Genomic DNA, 22,578 nt, shown 5'->3' with positions numbered 1-22,578 from the left:
CGTTGGTACCTAATATTGATGCTTGCTGCTAACTATCCACCATTTATTCTCCAAGTAGAAACACACAACTTCCAGACCAAAAGCATCTGAATAACAGACCTTAAAAGCACTGTATTGTGCTAAGAATGTCTGCAAGAGGGGAGCTGCACAGGTAGGATAGCCGGTGGGAGGACACAAGGGCTTCTAATTAAATGTCATTGTTATTCTTATTTTACTGGGTTTTCATTTTCTGATCACATGAGCAGCTTTTTTCTTCTCAATAACGTCTGCCTTTCTAAACAATCTGTAGTACCAAGTACCCCCATTATGCTTTTCACAGGCCACTAACAACAAACCACAATTCTCTGTACAGTGCATTGTCTCGGAGGTAGTGGGTATCAAGGACTCTTAATAGTGCTGTGGTGAGGATCAATTGTTCTGTTCTACAGTGCAGGAGTGTCTCCTGGGCCTTTCAGTGCCTGCCTTGCCTGTCTTTGTGTATAGTATCGCTGATGGGGAGTGACGTTTCTTTCTTAGGGAACCTTCCATTAGAGAGGCTGCTTCCAGGCAAATCCAGTGGTGGAGTGTTTGGAAAACAAAGCATGGGCAGAAGTGGGCTTTTATCACGTTTGGTCATGTGGTTGGTAAGGAATCAGACACTTTTCCTGGTACTCAATAGGAAACTCTACAAAAGCATTTTCATTCCTGAAGTACTACTATTTCTCTGAAGTTTTAAATATAAATACCTGGCATCTCACTATCAGGGTAAATTTCCTAATACGGAATTTAACAAAAAAATCCTTCATGTCTCTGCATTTGCTAGAAGGTTTACATTAGCAACTAGTATTTGGGGATCAATGGCTTCAAGCTACCTCTTACAGTTTCACAAAGGTATGAAATCATGGGTTTCATGTGTCTGTGCTGAGATTTATACAATAGGCAGAGTTAGGCCAGAGTAGTAATTGTGTAAGTGTTATCTTGAAACAAAGCTGTAGATGAAGATTCAAACCCATGAAAAGCATATCTACCTGCAAGCCGATCTGATTTTGAACTCCCCCTTTTTGTACCTACGTAAAATCCTTCTGCATGTGTGCTTGTGAGTTATGAGTCAGCATCATGCTAGGGGTGTGAAGGAAAATACGAAGACTTCAGCTTTACTAATGATGGTCTTTACTGAAGAAGCAGAATGTGTTTTCTTTTTTCCTTACATTAACACAGCCCTCCAAAGCCATCCCACAAATCCTTGGTTTCCAGCCTCTCTTGGGATATTAGGAGAAATCAAGCTGTAGCTGGGGACAGCAATGGATATGTGAGATACAGGACTGCTCATCTGTTAGCATTTTGAGTCATACCGCCCTGGAAGGAATCCATGAGGAGCTTAACATCACAGCCTTGGTGGCTAAGCACCAGGAGTTAGGAAGAAGCATCTGCATGAGAGGCCATACAGCCTCACTGTGCCTCAGCTTCCCATCTGCAAGCTGGAGAGGAGCGGTATCGGTATGCTGATAAACCTGAACAGAGGACTATGAACTCCAAGGAGATGAGCGACACGACCCAGTTTCACTGGCAGGCAGTTCTGCACAGCTAGGGAAGGTGTGAGGAAATTATATTGTTGCAGAGTTAAGGTGCAAGTCGAATTCCACGTTAGCCCAAATTGTGAACACTTTCTCCGTTCTGCTAAGGTTCACAAACACGTGGCCACGGGGCAGGGGCAGGGGCAGGCGTGCTTCCCTGGTTGAGATAAGCATTTTCAGCAGCTTGCAATAATGCTTTCATTCATTAAACCGCACTAAGCAGAACTGCACAGTCTTTAAAATGAAGTCAAACATGAGGAGAAAGGGAAGTGCACCTAGACTGATCGCACAAAGGCAGCACGGGCCCTCGGCCCTCCTGTGGACCCAGGGCCGCCTGCCCCGGGACATGCACCGAGGCACGAGGCTGGCTGCAGCAGCCAGTGTGTCCGTTCTTGAACGGGTCACCCGGGCTTAACGAATGTCCGCTCTCCCCCGTCAGCAAGGGGTGTTGAGACGCGATGTGACTGCAGGGGTCTTGGCACCCACAGCTTATAGAGAAGTGCACAGCTCTCCAGACACTTCTGGCTTGTTGCGTTTCTGCCGTGCTCAGGGTCAGTCAAGAACTGCAGGCAGCCAAGGCCCAACACCTATCGAGCCTCTGATCCACCTCACCCGATTATTCCCACTGCCCCATCTCCCTTCTCTTCTGTGAAACACACTCTTTGCCTTGTCTCTTCCCTCCTCCTCTCCTCCTCTCCTCGTATTATCTTCTGTCTTCTCCCCACCCTCCATGACTCCCTTGACCTTTACCTTGCTCTGATAAGACACCTAAAAAACCCGGCCTCATTTTCACAGATATTCAGGTAGCAACTGATACCTTCTACCTGTCCTCTTCTTTTCATTACCTGTTCTTCTCCTTTTCCCATTACCCCTCGCCCCACTCAGAAACATGCAAGCCAGATAACCCAGGACACACAGACAGCAATCCCGCTGGCAGATAGCACTGAAAGAACAATCAGCTCCTGCTGCAAAGCCCTTACATATGCTGCAAAGTGCTGTGGAACTGAGCACAACTGGCTATAGCAAGAGGAGAGGACAACATGGGTTTGGCCAGGCGTACAGAGACTGCCATTCCTTCCCCAGAGTCAGTGAGAGGCTGCTTCATCCTCTCCTTCCCTTCTGCGCCGGCACCAATTTGCAGGGATGCTCTCTTTGTCCTGATACTGTCGCGAGCATGGTGGCCACCACTTCTGACGTTGGGCTCTATTGCTTCTTAGGGGAGCCATGCCCTCGGGGACTATACAGTGAGGCTCTTCCTAATCATTGGGTGGGGATATGCTCCTGACACCGTGAACGGCATTATCTGATCTGGTATGCATTTCCCTGCAATGCAGCCAGACTTGCCAGCCTCAAGTGAGCACAGAAAGGGCCTTACGTTAGGTCATGTGGAAGATTTCTATCTTGCAACTGGGAAAGGAGCAGCTCAGGAGAAGGCTTCAAGGACAGCCCGTTGCTCCCTGGGCCTAAGGAGTCAGGATGGCAGGAACCACAACATGGGGCTGATTCTGCCTGCCCAGACCTTCCTCTAGGCATCCCAGGACTGTACGACAATCTAAGTAATTACCAACAGTATTTACTTAGTAGTTACTCAGTAAAATGTGATATTACTATATTACATTTGTTTTCTCAATACTCTTATCAAAACTATATATCCCTTTCCAATCCATGTCATCCAGTTTCAACAGTAGTTGCTGAAATTCTTTCCTCATGTTCCTTGGAACTGCAACAACAGGCTAGTTAAAACCTGCCTGGACCCCTAATACTAAAGGTCCTCCTCAAATTATACATTCTTATATCAGGTGGTTATTTACCTGCCAAAGCATTCATAGCTTAAATGGAGTGAACCTGTTTATCAATTACGCTTGCTTCATCATGTGTTAAAATCTTTTTCACACTTCAGGTGTGTCTGGGGTGGGGGGGAATCCAATAGAACAAAATCTAGAAAAGTAGGAAACCAGCTGGTTATAGATAAAAGAAAGGCAAAAAAAAGACTTGTATTTATTTTCCCTATGTTCTTTCCTTCAAGTATGTGGAAATGTTATTCTAAAATACATACAAGCAATGAGATATAAAAAAAAAAAAAAATTGCAATAAGAAGGAAAGATCTGGTGAGCGTGGCATCACCCTAAAAACAAATGAAATATTTCAGGTTAGGCTTCTTCTCACTTAGCATATATTTTAACAAATGGATTGCAGTGTAGAGGACAATGAAATTCCCCTGTTCCCTATATCCCAGGGGCCTGAGCTATAGCTTTCATTCTAGGATGTTAATGGAAGATTCCTAACCAGGCTGGGTTTACTAAAACAAAAACAACTCAAGGTCACACTTCTTAGGATGAGATATGTTCAATAGAATCACTGAAAAGGGCGCATATGTTCCATGCAGATGTACTTGCAGATGTACTTACAGATGTCAATCATATATGTTCTTACTTTTTGAAACCTGAAGTGTAATGATGGTATATTTATGTTAAAAGGCATTAAAAAAATCAAGAAATCAATTTCTGGCAAGAAACCTTCATATGAGGAAGAGCAAATGTTCTTTTCAGCTCTTTGGGACCCTTCTTTTTTTTTTTCTTTTTTTTTTGGCTTACAGACATTGTGGTAAAGTACAGCAGGGGCTTTGTAACAGTTTATTGATGAGGAGTAGCCAAGGACATCTGTGGTCTTGAAAACCCACTACCAAGGCAAAAAAAACCCAAAACCCCAACCTCAAAACCACAAAGTGAATTTTAAAAAGACCATAAAAAGCTCCAGTTCACTCTTCCTGGGGTCTCCCATGGGAATTCTTCAAAAAGTTGCCCTCTTTTTTTTCTGTTGGGATTTCCTGTGTCAGTAAGAAACCAGTTGATCCTCTGGAGCCCAGAAGAATTCAGCCTGTTCCTTAGGTAAAACATGTCATGACTGGAGGAAGCAGAATACCCAAGTGCTGTACCTGGAGCACTATACTTTTTCATAAGAAGAAGAGTAAAATTTTTCTCATATGGAGATGCTGGTCTCACAGTTCTGTGCTGATCCATGACATTCCCAAGGCAAACTTCACAGACATTGGGAAGTCCAGTCATGGAGGACCAGTTCTAGGATTTACCCTTCAAAGCCGTGTTTTTCTCCAAAAGAAACCTGCACTGTCCTGACCAATGTTGGACAGAGAGAGGCAGTATTCTTGAATCGCTGATAGAAAAAATTCAGAAGCAGAAATGCTCAGTTAAAATGATGAAGATTAACAGAGGTCAGAATGGCAGTCTGAAGTCTGGCTAAAACATAAGAGACTTTGATCTCCAATGCTAGCAAAACAGTGATATTTAAAAAAAAAAAAAAAAAAAATTGTATGTGTATACACATGCACACACTCCTCCAGTCTTGTAACTACAGACTCATTATAACAGTGTCACAACAGCTTAAAAAGGCACTAGTATCACAGTTTTATTAGACTGTCTTTATTTTAACATAAAATTAATATAAAATTTCTGAAAATTAATGTGCTTACATTATCTTTAGTACTGTGAATTCACACATATCAAAATATTTGTTAAAAGCTATCAACGTGCCTATTTAACAAAGTAAGTCCTGTGTATGGCAAAATATGAAGGAAAGTGTGATGTTCGTTTCACTTAAGATTTCATGTGCTTTATTATTCTGTTATTGCAAGTTTAGGCTTTTAAATCAGGTAAGTTGTGTATTTTGTGCAGCTCTGGTGAACTGCAAACCTGAAAATATATGACATTCTCTTTGTAGCTTATACATTTTTACTGTCCTTACCTCAACATGCCTTTCTAAACACACACACGTATGTTTATACACAAGAGGATTAAGAATCAAGATGGTCAGGAGCAAAGAAGAAAACAGTAATTTAAGAGCTTAGGTTCTAGCGTGACAAGTATTTAATACAGAAATAAAGCAATGACATAATGAAGCTTTCCTCTTTTAAGAAATGCTATCTATGTACCTTATGCCATTGTTCTCAGGTGGGAAAGGAGTACTGACAAGGTTGTTGTCTCCCATTGCCCCATCCCTAGTTATCTTTTAATCCAATCTCACATATAAAATGAGGCTAAAACGTGATGATTCATTGGAATGAGAATTACTTGTTTAACTCTTCTGTTTAATCTCTTTGGATTCTTACAGTACATCCACTGTGATACAATCTGATCACCTGTAATACAATTTTTTCTTCTATAGGAACCTCCCCTCACACCTGTGGAAAGTATTCATCAAGCCCATGTGTTCAGCAGTAAATATTGTAGTGAGAAGGTTGAAACGCAGGCCAAATATTAATTGGAATACCTTCATTCATCTTTGGTTTTCAGGCTTGTGTTGAATTTGTCATTCATCCAAAAGCTCCACCCTACCTCAAATGACTCATGTTCTACTTGTCACATTTTTACATCAGAAATTTATAAACCAATATATCTAAAGTAATAGCAACTAAAGGTTATGCTTCATGCTGGAGTTAATACTGTAATATTAGCACTCAGAGAAGAGTCTGAGCCCCTCTACCCCAGGCTATTTTCTTTTCAGTAGCTGAGGTGCAGAAAACTCAAGCAAGTGGTTTTGCAATGGCCTTTAAGTGTGAGTGGCATATGAAGGGAGTAGCTACTGAGTATTATGGAGGAAAAGAGGTGTAACAGGCCATAAGTATTTCAACAAAAATATTAGGGGTCTGGGGTTTTTTTCTTTTTTTAAGAACTGGTTAATAAAGGAGCAAATTCTAAGCAGCATAATTGAGTGACAGTAGGGTTTTAATCAAGCAATTCAGACATGTCTCCTTCTAAAGACCACCTATGTCTCAGATCTTTTCCCATATATGTGCTAATTATAATCTTGAAAGTTTAAGTAGGTACAAAGTTGTGTCAATTTGTTCGCTATTTAAAATAACAAAAGGGCTTCATCTCCAAGGAGAAAGTCTGCACAAGAGGAAATTCAGCAATGCAGGAGAAGGACATTCCAAGTATAACTAGAAGCCTATAACAAATAGCTTCATTAAAGAGGGGGAGAAATGCAACTGAAAGCAACCTGCCTGGGATATTCTGAACAGCTACTAGAGCCCCAGCTTCAATGGGGATAGATGCCCTCCACTGACCAATTCCAATGGAGGGAGACTTATTAGCTTAGCAGACTATTAGCTGGGTTCCTGAGCATGGTTACAGAGGCACATATACAGTGATCCAGCAAAGGGCATTGCATGTAAATGCAAGCTCTGCCCTTGGAAAGCCAAACCGAACTGAACAAATGGGATTAGGAAGACATAGGCAGCAGGACAAAGACAAGGAGCTGGCAGAGACTAGCACACCAAAATGTTCCTTGCTTTGGACTCGGCCAATGAAGAAATAGTAAACAGTGGTTACAAATGCGTTGATTTGCTGCTTACGACACTGAGATTTAGAATAGCTCACTCACATTGTGATGTTCCTTTATTTCTCTTTTTCCCCCCCTTACACTGGGAGAAGCCATGTGTTGTGGAGCACGTAAAGCAAAGGCTGGTCCCAAGCAGCCTGTAGGGCTGATGTGTGCTGCAGCTCCCCTCCAGGCCATGCACTGAGGTTCCTTACCTTGGAGAATATGCCGTAATGGGAGAAGGAGGCAAGTGGGAAGTCTGTTTGTGTCTCTCCTTTGTATAGTAATTTTTCAGAGGTCCATTGACACGGATTTGGCCTCTACTTTAGGCATCAGTCTCTGCAGTGCAAGGAAAAGAATCTAGCTGATCTGTGGCTCTATTTTCCATTTGGAAAAATAAGAATTGCTATCTTCATCTGTGTTTATAAAAGCCTCTGAAGTTCTAAGGACAAAAAGTGTGCATTGATATCACATTGGGACATTAAAATATACCTATTCTAGCTTTCCCAAGTTTCTGACAGTGTCCATCAGCCCTGCTCCCACTTGTACTGCCTCGAGAAGAACCCTCTTTCTTTCAGAAGAGAAATCACCGAGTAACAGAAAGTCACCCAAATAGCTCCACCACCTCCCACTGTTGCAGGCTTCCACCTTGTCCTGGCTGCTGTAACAGGGCCTTGGAGAAGGTGGCAGTCAGAAGTCAGGAAGAAAGAAGCCTGGAAGAGACCAACCTACACCAGAGCCTGCCTTACACAGCTGGGAGCCAGAGGTGCTGCCAAGACCAGCCCAGCCTGGCCAGAAACTCCAGGATTGGGGTCATTGTGCTGCAAAGGAGCCATTGTAGTGAAATCAATAGGGACGTTTTAAAATACCTTTACATGTCAATTCTAGTGTCAGAACAGAGCAGGTCAAAGAGGGTTGACCCTCATAGCAGGTTAAACTCCTGAGGGTGGAGATAATCTCACAGCAGGAAGGGAGGAAAGTGCTGTGCCCGCCTGGGCCAAGATGCTTTCACGTTCCTCATCGCCAGCTTTAGGCTACGGAGCCGACCATTATCAGAGTCATTGTCATTATTATCTTTAAATCTGCTGCCTCGCATTCAGGCACCTATCAGGAAAAGACCCAAGACCCTATTAGTGCAGGCAATAAGTCCCCAGAAGGAGGGGAGGAAACTCGTTCATAGATAAATTAACGTTCCTGCTGGCTACATTCCTATCAGCTTTGTTAATTCCGAAGTGACATTTATTGGTGAATTAAACTTTACCACCTTTTCCCATCAATCAGCTGGTCAAGTCTCCTACCAGAGTTTTTTTTTATTGCCACGCACAATAATTTGCCAGGCACAAACACGATCTGCTGGCCCGGGGGAAGCTGAGCATCAACCCTCTGTTCCTGTATGAAAACCAAGTGCCCAAAAGGCACCACTGCCAATGTGTCCTGGCTGGCTCTATCTGCCTTCCTGCTCTCAAGCTGCAGTTAAGGAAGTCAGCACTTTCCTATCAAACATATTAATAATCATCTGTGAAAGAATGTCACTCCCTCCTCAAATGATGCTTCCAAAGAACAGGATGCCTAAATAATAGAAAAATCCTTTACCTGGAGGAGAAGCTTACATTGCAAATGCACATTAGAGATTTGAAAACAGTGGTCCAAAAAAGCCTGTGTATTTTACTGATATAAAAAACGTGTTAGAAGAGCCATGAGTGTTCATCCCTCACCTCAGCAAGTCAAGTCCCGCTGAGAATTGAATTCCTCAAGCTGATTCAGAAATATTTTACCCCGGTCTAGATGGCTTGTCACAAAAGACAATATCTGGAGGTCCTCATTTGTAATTTTAAGCTAATTGAATATTTTACCAGCCACTGTGTAAAAGACAAAAAGAAGTAATAAATACACTTTCCCCCTTTTAGCTGTGCTTTTTGGGAAAGGAAATACTTGATCGCGATAGAATCTTTAAAGATCTGGGTATAAAAAAAATTAACTTCTTGATATATTGCTATGCAAATGAATGGCAAAGGGTGGAAGCTCACAACAGTCCTATAGCTGTTCGGGGCAGGGGGGCAGGGGCAGAATGAATCTCTAAATTAGATGCAGGTTTAAGTAAAATAATCCAAACTCACGAAATTGAGTGTGAAGAGCACAGTCTTTAAGGTGATGAATAGTACTAAAAGACCTCCTCGCCCCTCTGAAGGCAGTTAACTGAGCTGACTGCCTCAAGCTTTGACACCTTTAAATGTCATGTTTAGCAAGGGATAGATTGAATTTGTAAAATCTTTGCCCTTTTTCTCCAGCCATACATTAATCCACTAAACCGTGTAATTCTTTGATGTTCTTTTATTCCATACCCCGCAAGTGATGACGAAAAGAGAGCAGTGAAGAGAATGACATTGAACTAAAGTAAGTTTAACTCTGTCCCTTGGCAGGTGGGAGGTGGGCAGGGGGCTGCTGGGTGACAGCCTCGCATCAGAATAGTTACAATAGCGGGTTAAAAGCTTTCTTACAGCCCCCCGGGGACTGGTATGTATACAGCAACATATAATGCTGCTGAAGCCCGCTGAAGCCCTGGCTGAGGAAGGGACCTGCCCAAAAGCAAGGAGAGGTGGACAACTGCACCGTGTTGGACTGTACATGCAGAAGGGTTTGGGGAGAGGCAGAGCTGTTGGCCTGGTCTCGTCAATGGCCGTGCTGACCCCACCACGGTGCCCAGGCTCTCACAGAGCCATCCAGCTTCAGCAGGACTCGACCATGCTGCAGCTAAGGCACCTCAGGTTAAACTCCAGCAGGTTAAACTTCTGATGAGCTTCTAATGACTGTAAAAACTCCCCTTTGGCCTTGGGTGTTATAACTATTTATGAGGTTGACCTTTAATTACTCTCTCATGTAGAAATCTTTGATAACATGTCTTTGAAAGCTTGACAAATATGGACCTACACAGCACAGATCAATACCAATATAGTAACACTACGAAGCAGAGCAGCTTCCACAAAAGCAGATGCTAAAATGTATTACCAGCAAATCTGCTTCAAAGGACTTACCCCTTCAACTGGGCACTGTCTGCTTTTTCACATCACAGAAGGGTCTAGAGAATGTAAAAAAAAATAATGCGAGGGATGCTGAATACCAATGCAACATAAAGACTGGAACGGGTATGAACCACTATCCCTCTGGGGCCCAAGGGAACCACGACTGTCATCAGCAGTAAGACAAGAAGAGTGGCTGCCATCTGCCATTGCTATGAAGTCTTCTGCTCATCCTCCATTCAGATGGGGCTGGGAAATAAATTGATGGTGTTGAGTAACTAGTTTGAAAGTCACGGCATTTCTCGCAAAGAAGCTCTAGCAAATTCATTATTTTTTGCAACATGAATGCCATCCAAAGAAGTAATGATACTTGGAGTGGACAGTTATTATTTCTATATTCAGTTTACTTGAATATTCAGTATTGCTTGATTTTTCAAAAGGACATTTTTAATAGACATTATACATATGTATGGGCATACCTACATGTAAACAAATGCACATATATGTGCATATACATACACACAAATATAAAACAAAGAGTCAGTAATATTCTGTTGAGAATGGTGAATACGCTTGGAAAAATACCTAGACAGTGTGGAGGAGGCGGTTATCAGTACAGCCATAGAGTTATATAAAGCAGAAGCAAATAGGAATCTCATAATCTAGAATACTTCATTTTGATTTTAACCCACCTAGTATAACTCCATTATTATCATGCAAGTTTAATACCCTGTGTCATAAATATTACAGAAATAAGTTGGTTTTTTCCTATGACAACGATTAAAAGCACAGATCTGTATAAACACAGTATGCATCATCTTTGGCCATCGCTATACATTATACAGAACTGCCATTTGTTCTAACCTAATGAAATTCTGCTGTGAGGAGATTGAGTCCCAAACACATAGATTGAAGAAAAAGTAAAGATAAAATTTAAAAGATTTTATAACAATTTTGATTTCCTTATTGCTGCTAGAAAAAGAAATGATCCATCTACCAGACAGATATAACTAAAGTGTCACAGACCAAAAAGTTTTATGGATTTGAGGGGAAGTTTTAAATGCTACCAGTCACTTCTTAAGTTTTTTTATGAATTTTCCCCAAATTAAATTGTTTTCTCTTATTCAGAAGAACAACTGTTCTCCCTTAGGCCTCCCGTAGAACCTTTTTGTCATAACAACATCCCAGTCAAAACAGCTCCCATGAGACAAAATCAGTCAAAGCCATAAAAGAAGAATGTTTTTGTCATGCCAGGCCCTACTGCTCATGTCTTACGGTTACAAAACCAACAGCAACTAAACTGGGTTAGACAGACCATCTGAATAGATCTGGCCAGTTACTCTAACCAAAATCAACACACCTTTTTAATTTGAATATTGCACAGTTACAAGCTATGTTAACATGGTGATAATGGTGTCATAATGGGGTAGAAACACAAAACAAGCTTAAAAGCCCTAAATCTAGGTGCCTTCCCCACACAGAGTTAAGCTCAGAGTAGTTTTCTCTGAGGCTGCCGCCCTGCCTGCAGATCTGGCACCTGAACTCTCTCCTTGATGGAAAGAAACTCAAAAATAAACTACCTGAAAGGCTCACTCTCCATCCCTCCTTTCTCAAACATCAAAAATATTAGGCTGAGCACACCCTTGGGAAGGGGTCTGGGGCGACAGGTAAAGAACCCAGATGCTTGGGCAAACAACAAAATGCCTCTTTTCCAGGAAGTTTCCCTTTTGCTGACATGTTTTGTCATGCTGCATTTTGTTTTGTGTGTACTAGAGTGACTGGGTGTGGCAACCCTTTAGTTTCAAAACTAAGGGAAAAAGGCTTAGAAGAAGAGGCATGAGTTAAATAGAAGCTTACTGTGGTACAGTGATAAATACAGTAATATCCATACAAGGTTTCATACCACCCTTGACTGTAGGTCCATCAAAGTCAAGAGAAAAACTCATTTGACTAGCAAAGGTCTGGATCAGCCTCGTTACACTGTGTGGAGCAAAGACACCCAGCAGAGGCCTGTCTCAGCTCCTCTGGCTTCAGAGCCATGCTGTGAAGCCTTCTTTTACTGCCAGCATGGGGAAGGAAGCCTTAGACAAGGTGGCTTTAGACACACTAAGAAAGCAAGATCCAAGCATTGCTGCCCTCCAGGGCAGGGCTGTCTCTTTTTCAGCAGTGCACATGGCTTACGGAGGGGAAAGCCCCCAGCCCCACCAGAGTCCTTCAGTGCTGCCATCTCCAGCACTCGCTGTTCCTGTCTTGCCTGTCCCCAGCAGCAGCAAGAGCAGGATGCTGCCAGCCTGCGCTCCCACTCGCTGCTCGCTGGTGGGTACATCAGTGGGAAACAGCCATACATCAGGCTGCGAGGGGAGGTTCAAGAAAGTGAACGGATTCCCCTTTGGTTGTTTCCTTGGGGTTTTCACATCCCTGAAAAAAAAATTTTTGAAAAAAGAAATAATCCACTTTTCATTAAGAGTCATTTGAGTCTGTTGGTGAAACTGATACTGCAGAAATACACATTCCTGTGTGCTGCCTTCCTGCTCCATAATGGCTCTTGCATTAGGGACTGGGGGTAGGGGCTTCTGTTGTCCATTTACTTTAGTAAAGATTGCTATTGAATGAAACCTTTAATGGGGCATTTATGCTCCCACTCAGCTAAGAGCTCTGAGCTTGCGGTAGAGTAGTCTTTCCCTCCACCTTGACAGCTATTAGAGAATCAATACAGGTAATCCCTCAGCTGGCCGTCAGCACCCGCCGGCTGGGGGGCTGCCCTGGCCACTGCCATGGGGTCATTTGTGGGAAAGCGAGACTTCTCTGGGGAAAGGCCTGCCACCATATCCCCACCGCTGCCGCACCGGGCCAGCGTCCTCCAAACCACGTGGAGTCCTACGGCCCCGGAGGGAACGCCACCAACTTGGCTTGGATTAAGCCAAAGGATGGACTCGACCCTTTCTGCCTTGGAAGGAGGGGCTCCACAGCTTGATTTCACTTCAGGGGTTATCTGTGAATGGCATTTTTGGGCCAGTATAACCCAATTAATCCCTTTCCCCTTCCCTGATAGGCAGAGGACATTTTTTCTGCTCTGCATTTCTGCTAATGGACCAAGGTGTCTCCTACCGGCTCTGCTCAAGTCCTTGCTGTCAAAGGGAGAGAAACTGCATTTTCTCACTGCTACTTTGCAGACTAATAATACCATAGTTTGCAGGACTGTGTGGCATTCTCACACTAAGGCATGCAACAGTGCTCTCTGCACTACTAAGTTGCTGGGCTAGCCAGAGGTTAGTCGTGTGAATTTAAGCCTGGTTTGCCACTGCTGCAATGCAGGACAGTCCCTACAGCAAGAGCTGCTGCAGAGTGACCGGCTGGGGATGGAGATGGAGTAGAGCCGCTCGGGTCACGCTGTAGGACAGGCAGAGGTGCTGTGGTAGTCTCCTCCGGTGCTCCTGCACATCCCCGGCTGCCAACACCCAACTCCACGCACCTTCGAGGGACAGGCTTTGCAGAAAAGGCATTCACTGGTAGAGATTCAGCCTTTTTAAAGCTTGAGTCAAACACCATAAAAACATAGGCAGTTGCTGGTCCCACTGAAAATCTGGACCTTTGCATGAGGTGAAAAAAAAGGAAAGCAGAGAGCAAAGCCTGAGTCTCCCGACACCCCTGGTGTGCCCGAGGCCCTGCACTACGTGCATTAAGGAGAGCCAGAAGGGAGAAGGTGCAAGGGGACGTGCATGTGTGACGAGAGAAAGGGAAACGAAGGTGACGGTGACTGTGTCCGAAGGGGTGAAACAAACCCCAGCACTTGCTGCGGAGGCACGTAGGAGGCTGGGGACCCTGAGAAACAGCTTTCTGAAGGAGGGCACAGGCAGTCAGGACTCCCCTGGTGAACAATCTCTCTTGTTTAATGGACAGTTTGGCACTAATCAATATTTGTTTGTGGCATTATCTTCAATTCACTAGGCTCTTTGCTGCTTTTTGCCTTCCCTCAGTGGTTAACCACCTCCCTCTCCCCTGAGTCCCCTGGGGAGCGCAGCAGGACAGGGGCAGCAGGGGGATGGGGACCAGGCGTTTGAATAGCAGGGAGATGTAGGAGGTGCCGGAGGCAGCAGATGTTGGTGGCCAGGCCTTTTGTTCTGCTCCCTCAAACTAGCCAGCCTGAGCGCAGGGACCACCTTTTTGTTTTTGTCTTGCCATTGTCATTCACCAAGGAGGGGCTTTTCAGGAGTTAGCATCACACACCCTCAGCTCTCTCCCCACTGCCCCCACAAAACAGCGAGATTGCCCTCATCCTCTGGTTTCTATTTAGATCACTTTCCATTTAACATTTAAAAAACCCTGACAGTTAATGCAAAGCACTTAAAATCAGATAGTGTCTTACAGGGCTGGTTTCTCCCAACAACTTGACTTGCTGCTCCCCTTGGCAGGCCCATTTTTAATCCTAGTTAGGAGAAAGAAGAACCAGGGTGCACACCTCAGGTACAGTTTCTGTAATCCTTTGCCTTGGGGAATGCAGTGAGAATGAGCCCCCAGCCAGGGAAGCTATGCTACAACCACTGCTTAAGCCAAACTGAGTGAAAAATGTGGCTACCTATTACTATAATCGCTGTCATGGAAAATGTCGCTTATATCCCATTTTGGTGATGCCAAGAAATGGGAGAGGTGGATCTAGTACAACATGCAAAGCCACAGCCTGGTCCTCCAGAGAGCTGCAGAGTTGTCCTGCTTTTTGCAGCCTAAGTTCAGAAATGGCCAGCAGGATCATCGAGTACCATGGTGTCTGCTCAGGGGGGACCTAGCAGCTGGGGCTTCCCAGTGAAAGGATCGAGCCTTTACAGTTGGCTTGGTCACGAATATTTTCCCTTCAATGGAACTTGCAGTGCAGCCTCCTCCACGCACGTGGCTTTCTGCACCGTGCAGTCATCCTGGGAACCTGCCAGATGAAAAAGCGCAGTGTGCACACACACTCCCTCCCTCTCTCCACTCCTGATCTGTGTGTATAAATACCAAAACCCCACTCCCGGTTGAGCTGGCCAGAGCTGCTCATTCCCCAGGCCGCTGCCAGCGTGGCCACAGAAGGTTCAAGAAAATGTGCAAATCCCAGGGGAGGAAAACCTCAGCTCATTGGATGCACACAGGGTACACGTACGCTACAAGGGCATTCCCTAATCTAAACCTAATCTCTCCTAAACCCCGTCTGGCGAGGACAGCAATAAGTTTGCACTAACAATCACTGCATTTTCCTGGCAGACTAAAATCTGCCGCAGGCTGGCAGGGCAGCTCAGCCTGCCCTCCCTCCTGCTCCCTGCTGCTTTATTTCTCCCCAGCCTGCTGTGAAGTGTGCTGCTGGCCAAGTGCCACCCCCACTGCCCCCCCCCCAGCCCCAGCCCAGCTGGGACTCGCTATTCAATAGAGAAAGGACGATGCTATAGGGTAGTTAAATGCTATAGGGTAGTTAAATGCCTTTTTTAGTGCTCAAGCCGGATCCATCATCTTGCTTGCAAGTGGGAGTGAACTCAATCCAGAACTGAATGGCCTCAGCTTCCATGAACTATTGGGACACTTACGGCCCAATCCATCAAGACACTGGGTGCCTTTGACTTCTAATGCAATCAGCTGCTACCCAGCAGGACAAGGACTAGAATTCCTGACAGTTTGACTCTGTAATGACTTACAAATGATGCAGAAAACACCCTTCATCCATTTACTAGTACCTCAAATAAACAACTCCAATGCATCTGGCAGAAAACAACCTATAGCCCTTTAGTGTACACTATAGCCTCCAATAATTTATTTTCATCCTTTGCATGAATGTCATTGTAATAATCTCAATTAGCATCAAAATTTACATATACAGGTTTAATGTGCAAGACAACCAGTACCTTCAATCACAAGTACAAGCGAAACCCTTCACATACTGTTTTACAGACAACTCAGCAAATACTGTAGAACAGTGCCAATATTTTAGTACAAGATATTTAGGGGTTCTTTAAGCAGAAGAAAATGTACACAACTAAAAACACTACAGAAGATGCGCCACTTAAATAAATAACCCTCATTCACAAAAAACAAGGAAATCACCTCCATGGGAAGCTAATAATCCATTTTGTCGCACTTCGAAGCCAGTCCTAGTCATAACATTTATTTCATTACTAGGTAGTTGATTTCACCAAGTCCTGAGATATTTATGGGACCGAACCAGCAAAGCCTTTACACACAGAATTCACATTCCCGTTGCCCAGGGTTCTGTACGCTTGGGGGAAAATACCTCCATACAGGCAGGCAGCTGGAAGCAAGATTCAGTTCCCCCACCTGTACTTCAGCATGGTTTGTAGACATGAACACTGTGATAATTTTCTGCTCAGGAATGAATTTTACTTATTTAGAGCTCACCAGTTCAGCCCTCAATATGTACAAATTCAGCCTGCTGTATTACAGTAATATTTGATATCAAAATAAGCAAAAAAACCCCACCAAACAAACAGAAGAAAATGTGATCTTCACTCTACCCTAAACCCTACATGTATGTACAGTACTAATGGCTTGCTTATTTCAGATACTGCCTGGTGCTGGGCCTCAATATTTTGCATACAAGTAAGTGGTTCTATAAATATTTAAATATTTTTACCATGAAAACAATGAGGACAGAGCAACTTCAGGTGCAATAAACCATATAAAAATTAGTGCAAATCAATATATTTATAGATACAGTATCTGCCTGATATAATTAAATGTGCAGGTAATGATTTTTTTTCTAGTTCTACGCTGTATTTAAGGAGATTGTTAAAGTTGGCACAAAATAAAAACTTTTCTCTTATACTTCCGTGTAAAGTTCTTGTTAATCCTAGCTGATCTAGGATATTAAAAGAGAATCTCATCATCCCTGTAACCTCAAACTACCTGTGTTAATCAACCAGGTCCAGCAAGGGCTTCCATTATCCCTCCTGAGTGCAACACACTTCCACTAACACAGGGAGCCCGTCTCAGATGCACAGCCCCCTGCCAATCATGCTGGCCACTCAAGTCATAAAAAAGCCTTCTGCACTAATTACAGCACTCCCTACACCCAGTGGTCCTTCAGCACAGGCTTTTTGCTAAGCCTCCATCAAGTTGAGATTTCACATTGCCAGGGAATGCCATTTTGTTAAAGATTCTTAAAAATTTTGAAAATACTTTGCAAAAATCAGGGTCTAATCATCTAAGGTTTTACACTGAAATTCCTTTACCCATTGTAATATGCACTTGAGACAGCTTTGATCTGGGTCAAAGTTTGTTGGTATGAAAGGCCAGGACATCTACAGTGTTATTCTGAGTCCTTCTCCTAGTCAGAGTACAAAAGAAACAAAACCAGAGCTTTCAAGAAAAGGATCCCAGGGTACATCTTCTCACCCATAGCCAACTGAGCAGTTCTTTCTACAGCGAAAAAACCCAGCATTTATGATCAAAGACTTCCCTATTGCTAAAAAGAAAACCTGCACAAATCACTCCTGTGCTTGCTTGGTCAGTGAGAAATGGAGGGTGACACCTTCTAGTCCTCCCATGGAGGTGAAGGCATTCCTGCAGGCTGGGGAGGGAATTTCATGTGCAGTGAGTTCTGGGGTCTGAGAAGTCCTGGTATCACCTATCCTACACTTTAAATCTTAAATTTAGGACAGGGGAAGGGAGTCCCACTACAGCAGCCATCTTATGTGGAGCCAGGAGGAAACGGAGGGGCCCAACCTTCATGTCAGGACTCATCACAAAGGCCCACCTGGCCAGGACAAGAGACAAGTTCAGTGAAATTCAGACAGAAGAGCCCACTGGTGGGATCGTGCCCACTCCTGGCCTGTGCTGAGCCCACAAGACAATGCCTCTACGAGGCCACTTGACTGCTCAAGGCCACTTGACTGCTCGTGACCCACCTGAGAGCTCACTGGTGCTTGGGAATATCTTCACATTTGGTCCTCTAAACTGTGAGATGGCAGAGCCAACCTCCACTATCTCTGCTACCTGGCAGGACAGACCTGCAGCTGACAGGCCTGCAGCTATCTCATCACAGCCTGATCCTCTCCCCCTGGGCTAACCAGCATCCAGCATCCTCTGGAAGACTTGGTCTCACAGCCCTGGAGCTCCCTGTGTCCCAGCAGCTGAACAAAGGGATTTAAATACCCCTACGTTGGTCCAGCAGTCAATATATCTGAGGCTGTTCACATTTAAATAGAGCATCGTTGAAAGACTTGCACGTTAAGGGGAAGTAGACCCCACACTTGGTCATGCGTCCAAACAAAACAAACAGGTTAAATCACCTTTGGGAAATGCACTTGATAAAAACAACCCTCACACAAGCTTTGGTACCAACCGCATGAGGCAGTCCATAGACGTGGTGCATTAGAGATGTGGCAACACTCCTCATGGTGATGTTTGTGTACAAAAGGTTCAGTGGGGGTGAAATTCCCTCCTGCCTGGTTTTTTCCCTTTTGTGAAAATTAGGGTACGGGAGGAGAGGAAGGGAAAGGTAGGGTAGCACTTGTTCAGCTTCAACCCAGTGTGGTATCAGGGTACCCAGGTGAGAAACTCCTGTCCCCTGGACTCAGAAATATGCCCAGGGTCCAGAGACTGGACATACCCAAAGAGTCACTGTGCGGGTAAAAATCACCTCTTGCGGCATGCGCACAACCATGCAAAAACACATGCACATAGACTGATACACACATGAGCTAGTCCAGGCCACGTCGGCAGGGCTCTTGACTAATGAGCGGCATGAATCTTCATGTGGAAGTGGTAATCCTCCTGCTCCGGGAAGTGCTGGCCGCACACCGAGCAAGTGCAGCCCTTCTCCTTGCTGTGCGTGCGCCGCACGTGGCTGTCGTGGGCTGCGTGCGAGGCGAAGGCTTTGCCGCAGTGCTTGCACTTGAAGGGCTTCTCCCCCGAGTGCTGGCGGATGTGAGTGCGCAGGATGCTGGATGCCGTGAATGCCTGAAAGGGCAGGGATAGGAAAGGGGGGAGGAGTTGAAAGTAATCCGTTTTCACATATATAATCCCCAGGTTCAGCTAACCTGCCAGAAGCACCGTACCCTGAAAACAAGTTCTCAAACAGCTCACATCTTCAGGTAATTGGAGAAAAAACAAAAACTCCCGGTAATGAGGAACCAGAAACCAACAGCTATCGTTACACAGATGTGGCCAAGTCCATGGAGTTAGATGAAGCTCAGAGAAAGATTTCTGACCCGAGACACCAGTAAATACCTTCTACATGTCAAAGGATAAGAAGTCAATACTGTCCTAATTAGCTTTGCAGCTCCTTTGTGTTTGGGAAACATAATGCAGGTTTTCCTTTCAGTTTTCATTTTCAAAGTTAAACCCTTTCATGTTCACATACACTGGCTTGGGATTCAGCTGCCAGACTTCATCCACGCAGTCCAGCATCCGTCTTTTGGAATTTCATTTTCCCCGCTCCATCATACTCTGCTCTTCCTTCAGTCAGACCTTCCAGTCTGTTTCCCCACAGACACACACTCTAGTAGCAAAGTATGCACAATGACCCTCTGTCCCCCTCGTAAAGACTCTTCCTCCATTTGGGGAGAAAACCCTCTCACCAAGACTTGGGCAGGAATGTTGCAAAGTTGCCCACATTTTCCCCATTTTTTCTTTTCCCAAGAGAGACACTTTCAAGCCCTTCACTATTTGCAGACCCCACAAAATAAATCCTCTTTAGTACCGTTACGTTGCTGAGCCATCACAAGTAACTTTTCACAGCAAAGAGCAATACATCTCAGATACCCTTTCACTAGGAACCTTAGAGCACAACTGGATCCGAGATTCCTATAGGAAAGTCCCTGGAGGTGTATATCAAGAGGGCCAAAGTGTGTTTGAGGGCCTGAATGGTGATCTTGGCTCAATACTTTTCCTTTAATCTCAGGATGTCACCCAGATAGTGAGCAAAGGGCCAGGGAAAGCAAAGGTGCCCTGGAGCCCAGCCACAGTCAGAGGTAGAAGAGGCAAAGAGGAATCATGACTGCATAGGAAGAGCAGGTGAGGATGCTTTAAAATAGCCCCTGGTTTCCCAGCCACAGAAACGATGGCTGTGTCCCAGGATAGCTGCATCCTGCAGCCTGAGGACTAATGTTTTAATCTGATCCAGTCTGCAACAGTCCTACCAGAACGGCTGGGGGCCGGCCAAGGGTCCCACATATCCTAGAGATCTGTTCACAGAGCCACCCGTGAAGCTCTGACATCTCTTAATGTGGTCAGAAGATTTAAAGGATGACATTTCATCCTAAACTCTGCCTACAAGTGTTCAGGATGCCTGGGAGAGAAAAAAATGTAACAGCCAAAAGGATCTTCTTCTAAGGTTCTTTACTACAGGACACTTCAGCTCTGTGTTAGTCCAGCCAGTCATAAACAAAACTTCTCTCTCTCCAAAAACAGGAGCACCTTACTACATGCTAGACAGTGCTTCTGCATTGCACGGACACCCCATAGCACCTGGAACCCTACCGATATTCATCCAGCCGCAGCCTGTACATCTACACTCTCGCTGCTGTCACTGCTTTCGCAGGGAGAGCCCACCTGAATCATCCCTGCTGTGAAGGGTAGTAACAGCTGAGCACAGTTTTGATCAGTGCTGTACGGCTCCATTCGTGTTCTTTTTCAAATGAAGCCCCCATGCCCAGTTGCACATCAATGGCCCTGTTACTTCAAGGTAAGCAGTCACAAAGTCATATTGTGCAGGTTCAGCTTATGTGCCAAATCTGTTCACTGTACTCCAGAAGCAGTGTCAGTAATATCAAAAACTACCTATCTGATGGAAAAGGGGAATATTTGATCTAGCCATGTGCCTTGGATGGTATTTGAAATGCTCTCAAGCTTTCCTAGACCTTATCCTTGCAGCAGCTCCCTGGGCTGGGCCAAAACACAAATTCCACATCCGATGGAGACCAGACCCTGTTTCTTCAGTCTCAGCCAGCCCTGCCACTTCAACTCACAACTGTGCCCAGAATATATACTTGCTCATTTGGTTATCAACTTAAATAGAAGGCATTTTATTGAAAGAAAGCAGAAAAGAAACAGAAAAATTGAAAACAGAGCATGGAAAGAGCCACCCCTCCCAGGTGCAGTGTGATGCTGAGCACAGCAGAGGACAGACGGCGGGACGGGGCTTTGCCTTACCTTGTTGCAGTAGACACATTTGTAGGGGCGCTCCCCGGAGTGAACCCTCATGTGTTTGTTCAGGCTAGAGGACTGAGAAAAGCTCTTCCCACACACAGAGCACTGGGGAAAAAAAAAGGACAAAGTTAAAAGGAAGCTCACAACAGCATAGCTAGAAAGAAAAATAAGGTATGTGGATGATGTGTGCCTGTATTTTCCTACATATATTTATGTATGTACATATTTTATATACATATATTTACATATATACAAACACAGTAGTAATTTAAGCAGTAACAATTTTAAATACAGTCAGAATTTTAATCTGGTTTTAAGAACAGATTTTTTTTTAAAAAAGGACAATCATGCAAAATTTCAAAGCTTTTTTGTGTGTGTGTCGTTAGAATTGTTTCATTAAAAAGCGTTCCTCTTCAGAACATGAACATAAAACATTGACTTTCAGTAATCAAAATCTGAAAATTTCTGTAAGATCATCACTTTTCTTCAAAATGTAAATCAAGGTCCAGTGGCTATTTTTAATTTTGCACAAAAGATAGTTTCCCCCTACAACAATTCAAAATAAATTATCTTTCATAAGTTCAAAATAAACTAAGCTATGACTGATCTTTTTTACTGATGCACTTTCCATCTTTGCTTTTTGAGTTGATCTGTTCTCATATAAATGCAATATATACAGAACAAGTTTATCTTCCTGCTGTTCTAAAGTATTTCTTTCATATGCATTCCAAAATAAATGCTCAAGGAAAGGAAAGGAAGAGGGGAAGAATTACTTGGTATTTAATACCTCATATTTAACAGAATGTTTTTCATCTGTTACTAAATCAATGCAAAATTCTGACATTGTAATATTGCCGATTTAGTTATAAAAGGTTTCCTGAAAAAATCACATTATGGCAGGATTATTTATTTATAAAATAGTGATTTGGAGGATTTTCAGGACTGATTTAACAGTGCCATTTCAAGCACTGGAACTTGCCCTTCCCAAGCCTTCAGGAAAAGTCTGATTTTCTACTCTCAGCACTCCTAGAGAAAACTGATGCTACAGAGAGGTGTTTGGTGGAGATGAGCGAAGTATCTCAGCAAAGATTTGCTTCCATCAATTGAAAATCTGCTCCACGTTGAATGCAGAACCTTAAACTCCTGTTTTGTCCAACAGACACGGATGTCTGTCGGTTCTCGGCCTGAAGGGGGGGAGTGAGGGACGTGAGACATCGTCTCTCCCGATCCTGGACAAGTAGAGCATCTTCAAACACAAGTTAGCCCCACACTGTGTAAGAAAAGTAGCAAAACCCACATGCAAACATCCAAAAAGCCCAGGAGAAATACTGTTTCTTTTCAAACTCTCAACGAGGCTGTGGGGTTTATTTTCCCAGTATAAATCCATTAGATTTCCAAACTCTCCCTGTGCGGGCAGAGCCGCCCCACCAGGCAACTGCCAGGGAACTGGAGGAAGGGGAACATCATCTTACCTCGGCCAAAAAAGACTCCTTAATTAGTGCCCCCCCCCCCCCCCCCCCCCCCACCCCGGCAACACCCCACAG

At 44.2% G+C, this 22,578-nt stretch overlaps 2 protein-coding genes across 2 annotated transcripts in view; both read right to left on the bottom strand.

Moving 5' to 3' along the window:
• SLCO5A1 (solute carrier organic anion transporter family, member 5A1) overlaps positions 1–18,536 on the bottom strand; it is a 150,944-nt gene extending 132,408 nt beyond the window's left edge. Inside the window, exon 1 of the mRNA XM_010575928.1 lies at positions 18,495–18,536. Within this exon, the coding sequence (XP_010574230.1) occupies positions 18,495–18,536 (42 nt within the window). The remainder of the gene's footprint in view (positions 1–18,494) is intronic.
• Positions 18,537–18,616: 80 nt separating this feature from the next.
• Positions 18,617–22,578, bottom strand: part of PRDM14 (PR domain containing 14) — a 6,884-nt gene continuing 2,922 nt past the window's right edge. The window contains exons 5-6 of the mRNA XM_010575927.1: positions 21,038–21,139; positions 18,617–18,844 (exon numbers count right to left, since the gene is read on the bottom strand). Coding sequence (XP_010574229.1) covers positions 18,617–18,844; positions 21,038–21,139 — 330 coding nt within the window. The remainder of the gene's footprint in view (positions 18,845–21,037; positions 21,140–22,578) is intronic.

Source organism: Haliaeetus leucocephalus, unplaced genomic scaffold (genome assembly GCF_000737465.1).
Source record: "Haliaeetus leucocephalus isolate CR32 unplaced genomic scaffold, Haliaeetus_leucocephalus-4.0 Scaffold506, whole genome shotgun sequence".
In the NCBI taxonomy this organism is placed as follows: domain Eukaryota; kingdom Metazoa; phylum Chordata; class Aves; order Accipitriformes; family Accipitridae; genus Haliaeetus; species Haliaeetus leucocephalus.
Note: the sequence above shows the minus strand (reverse complement) of the source record. Positions and strands in the feature narration are given on the sequence as shown.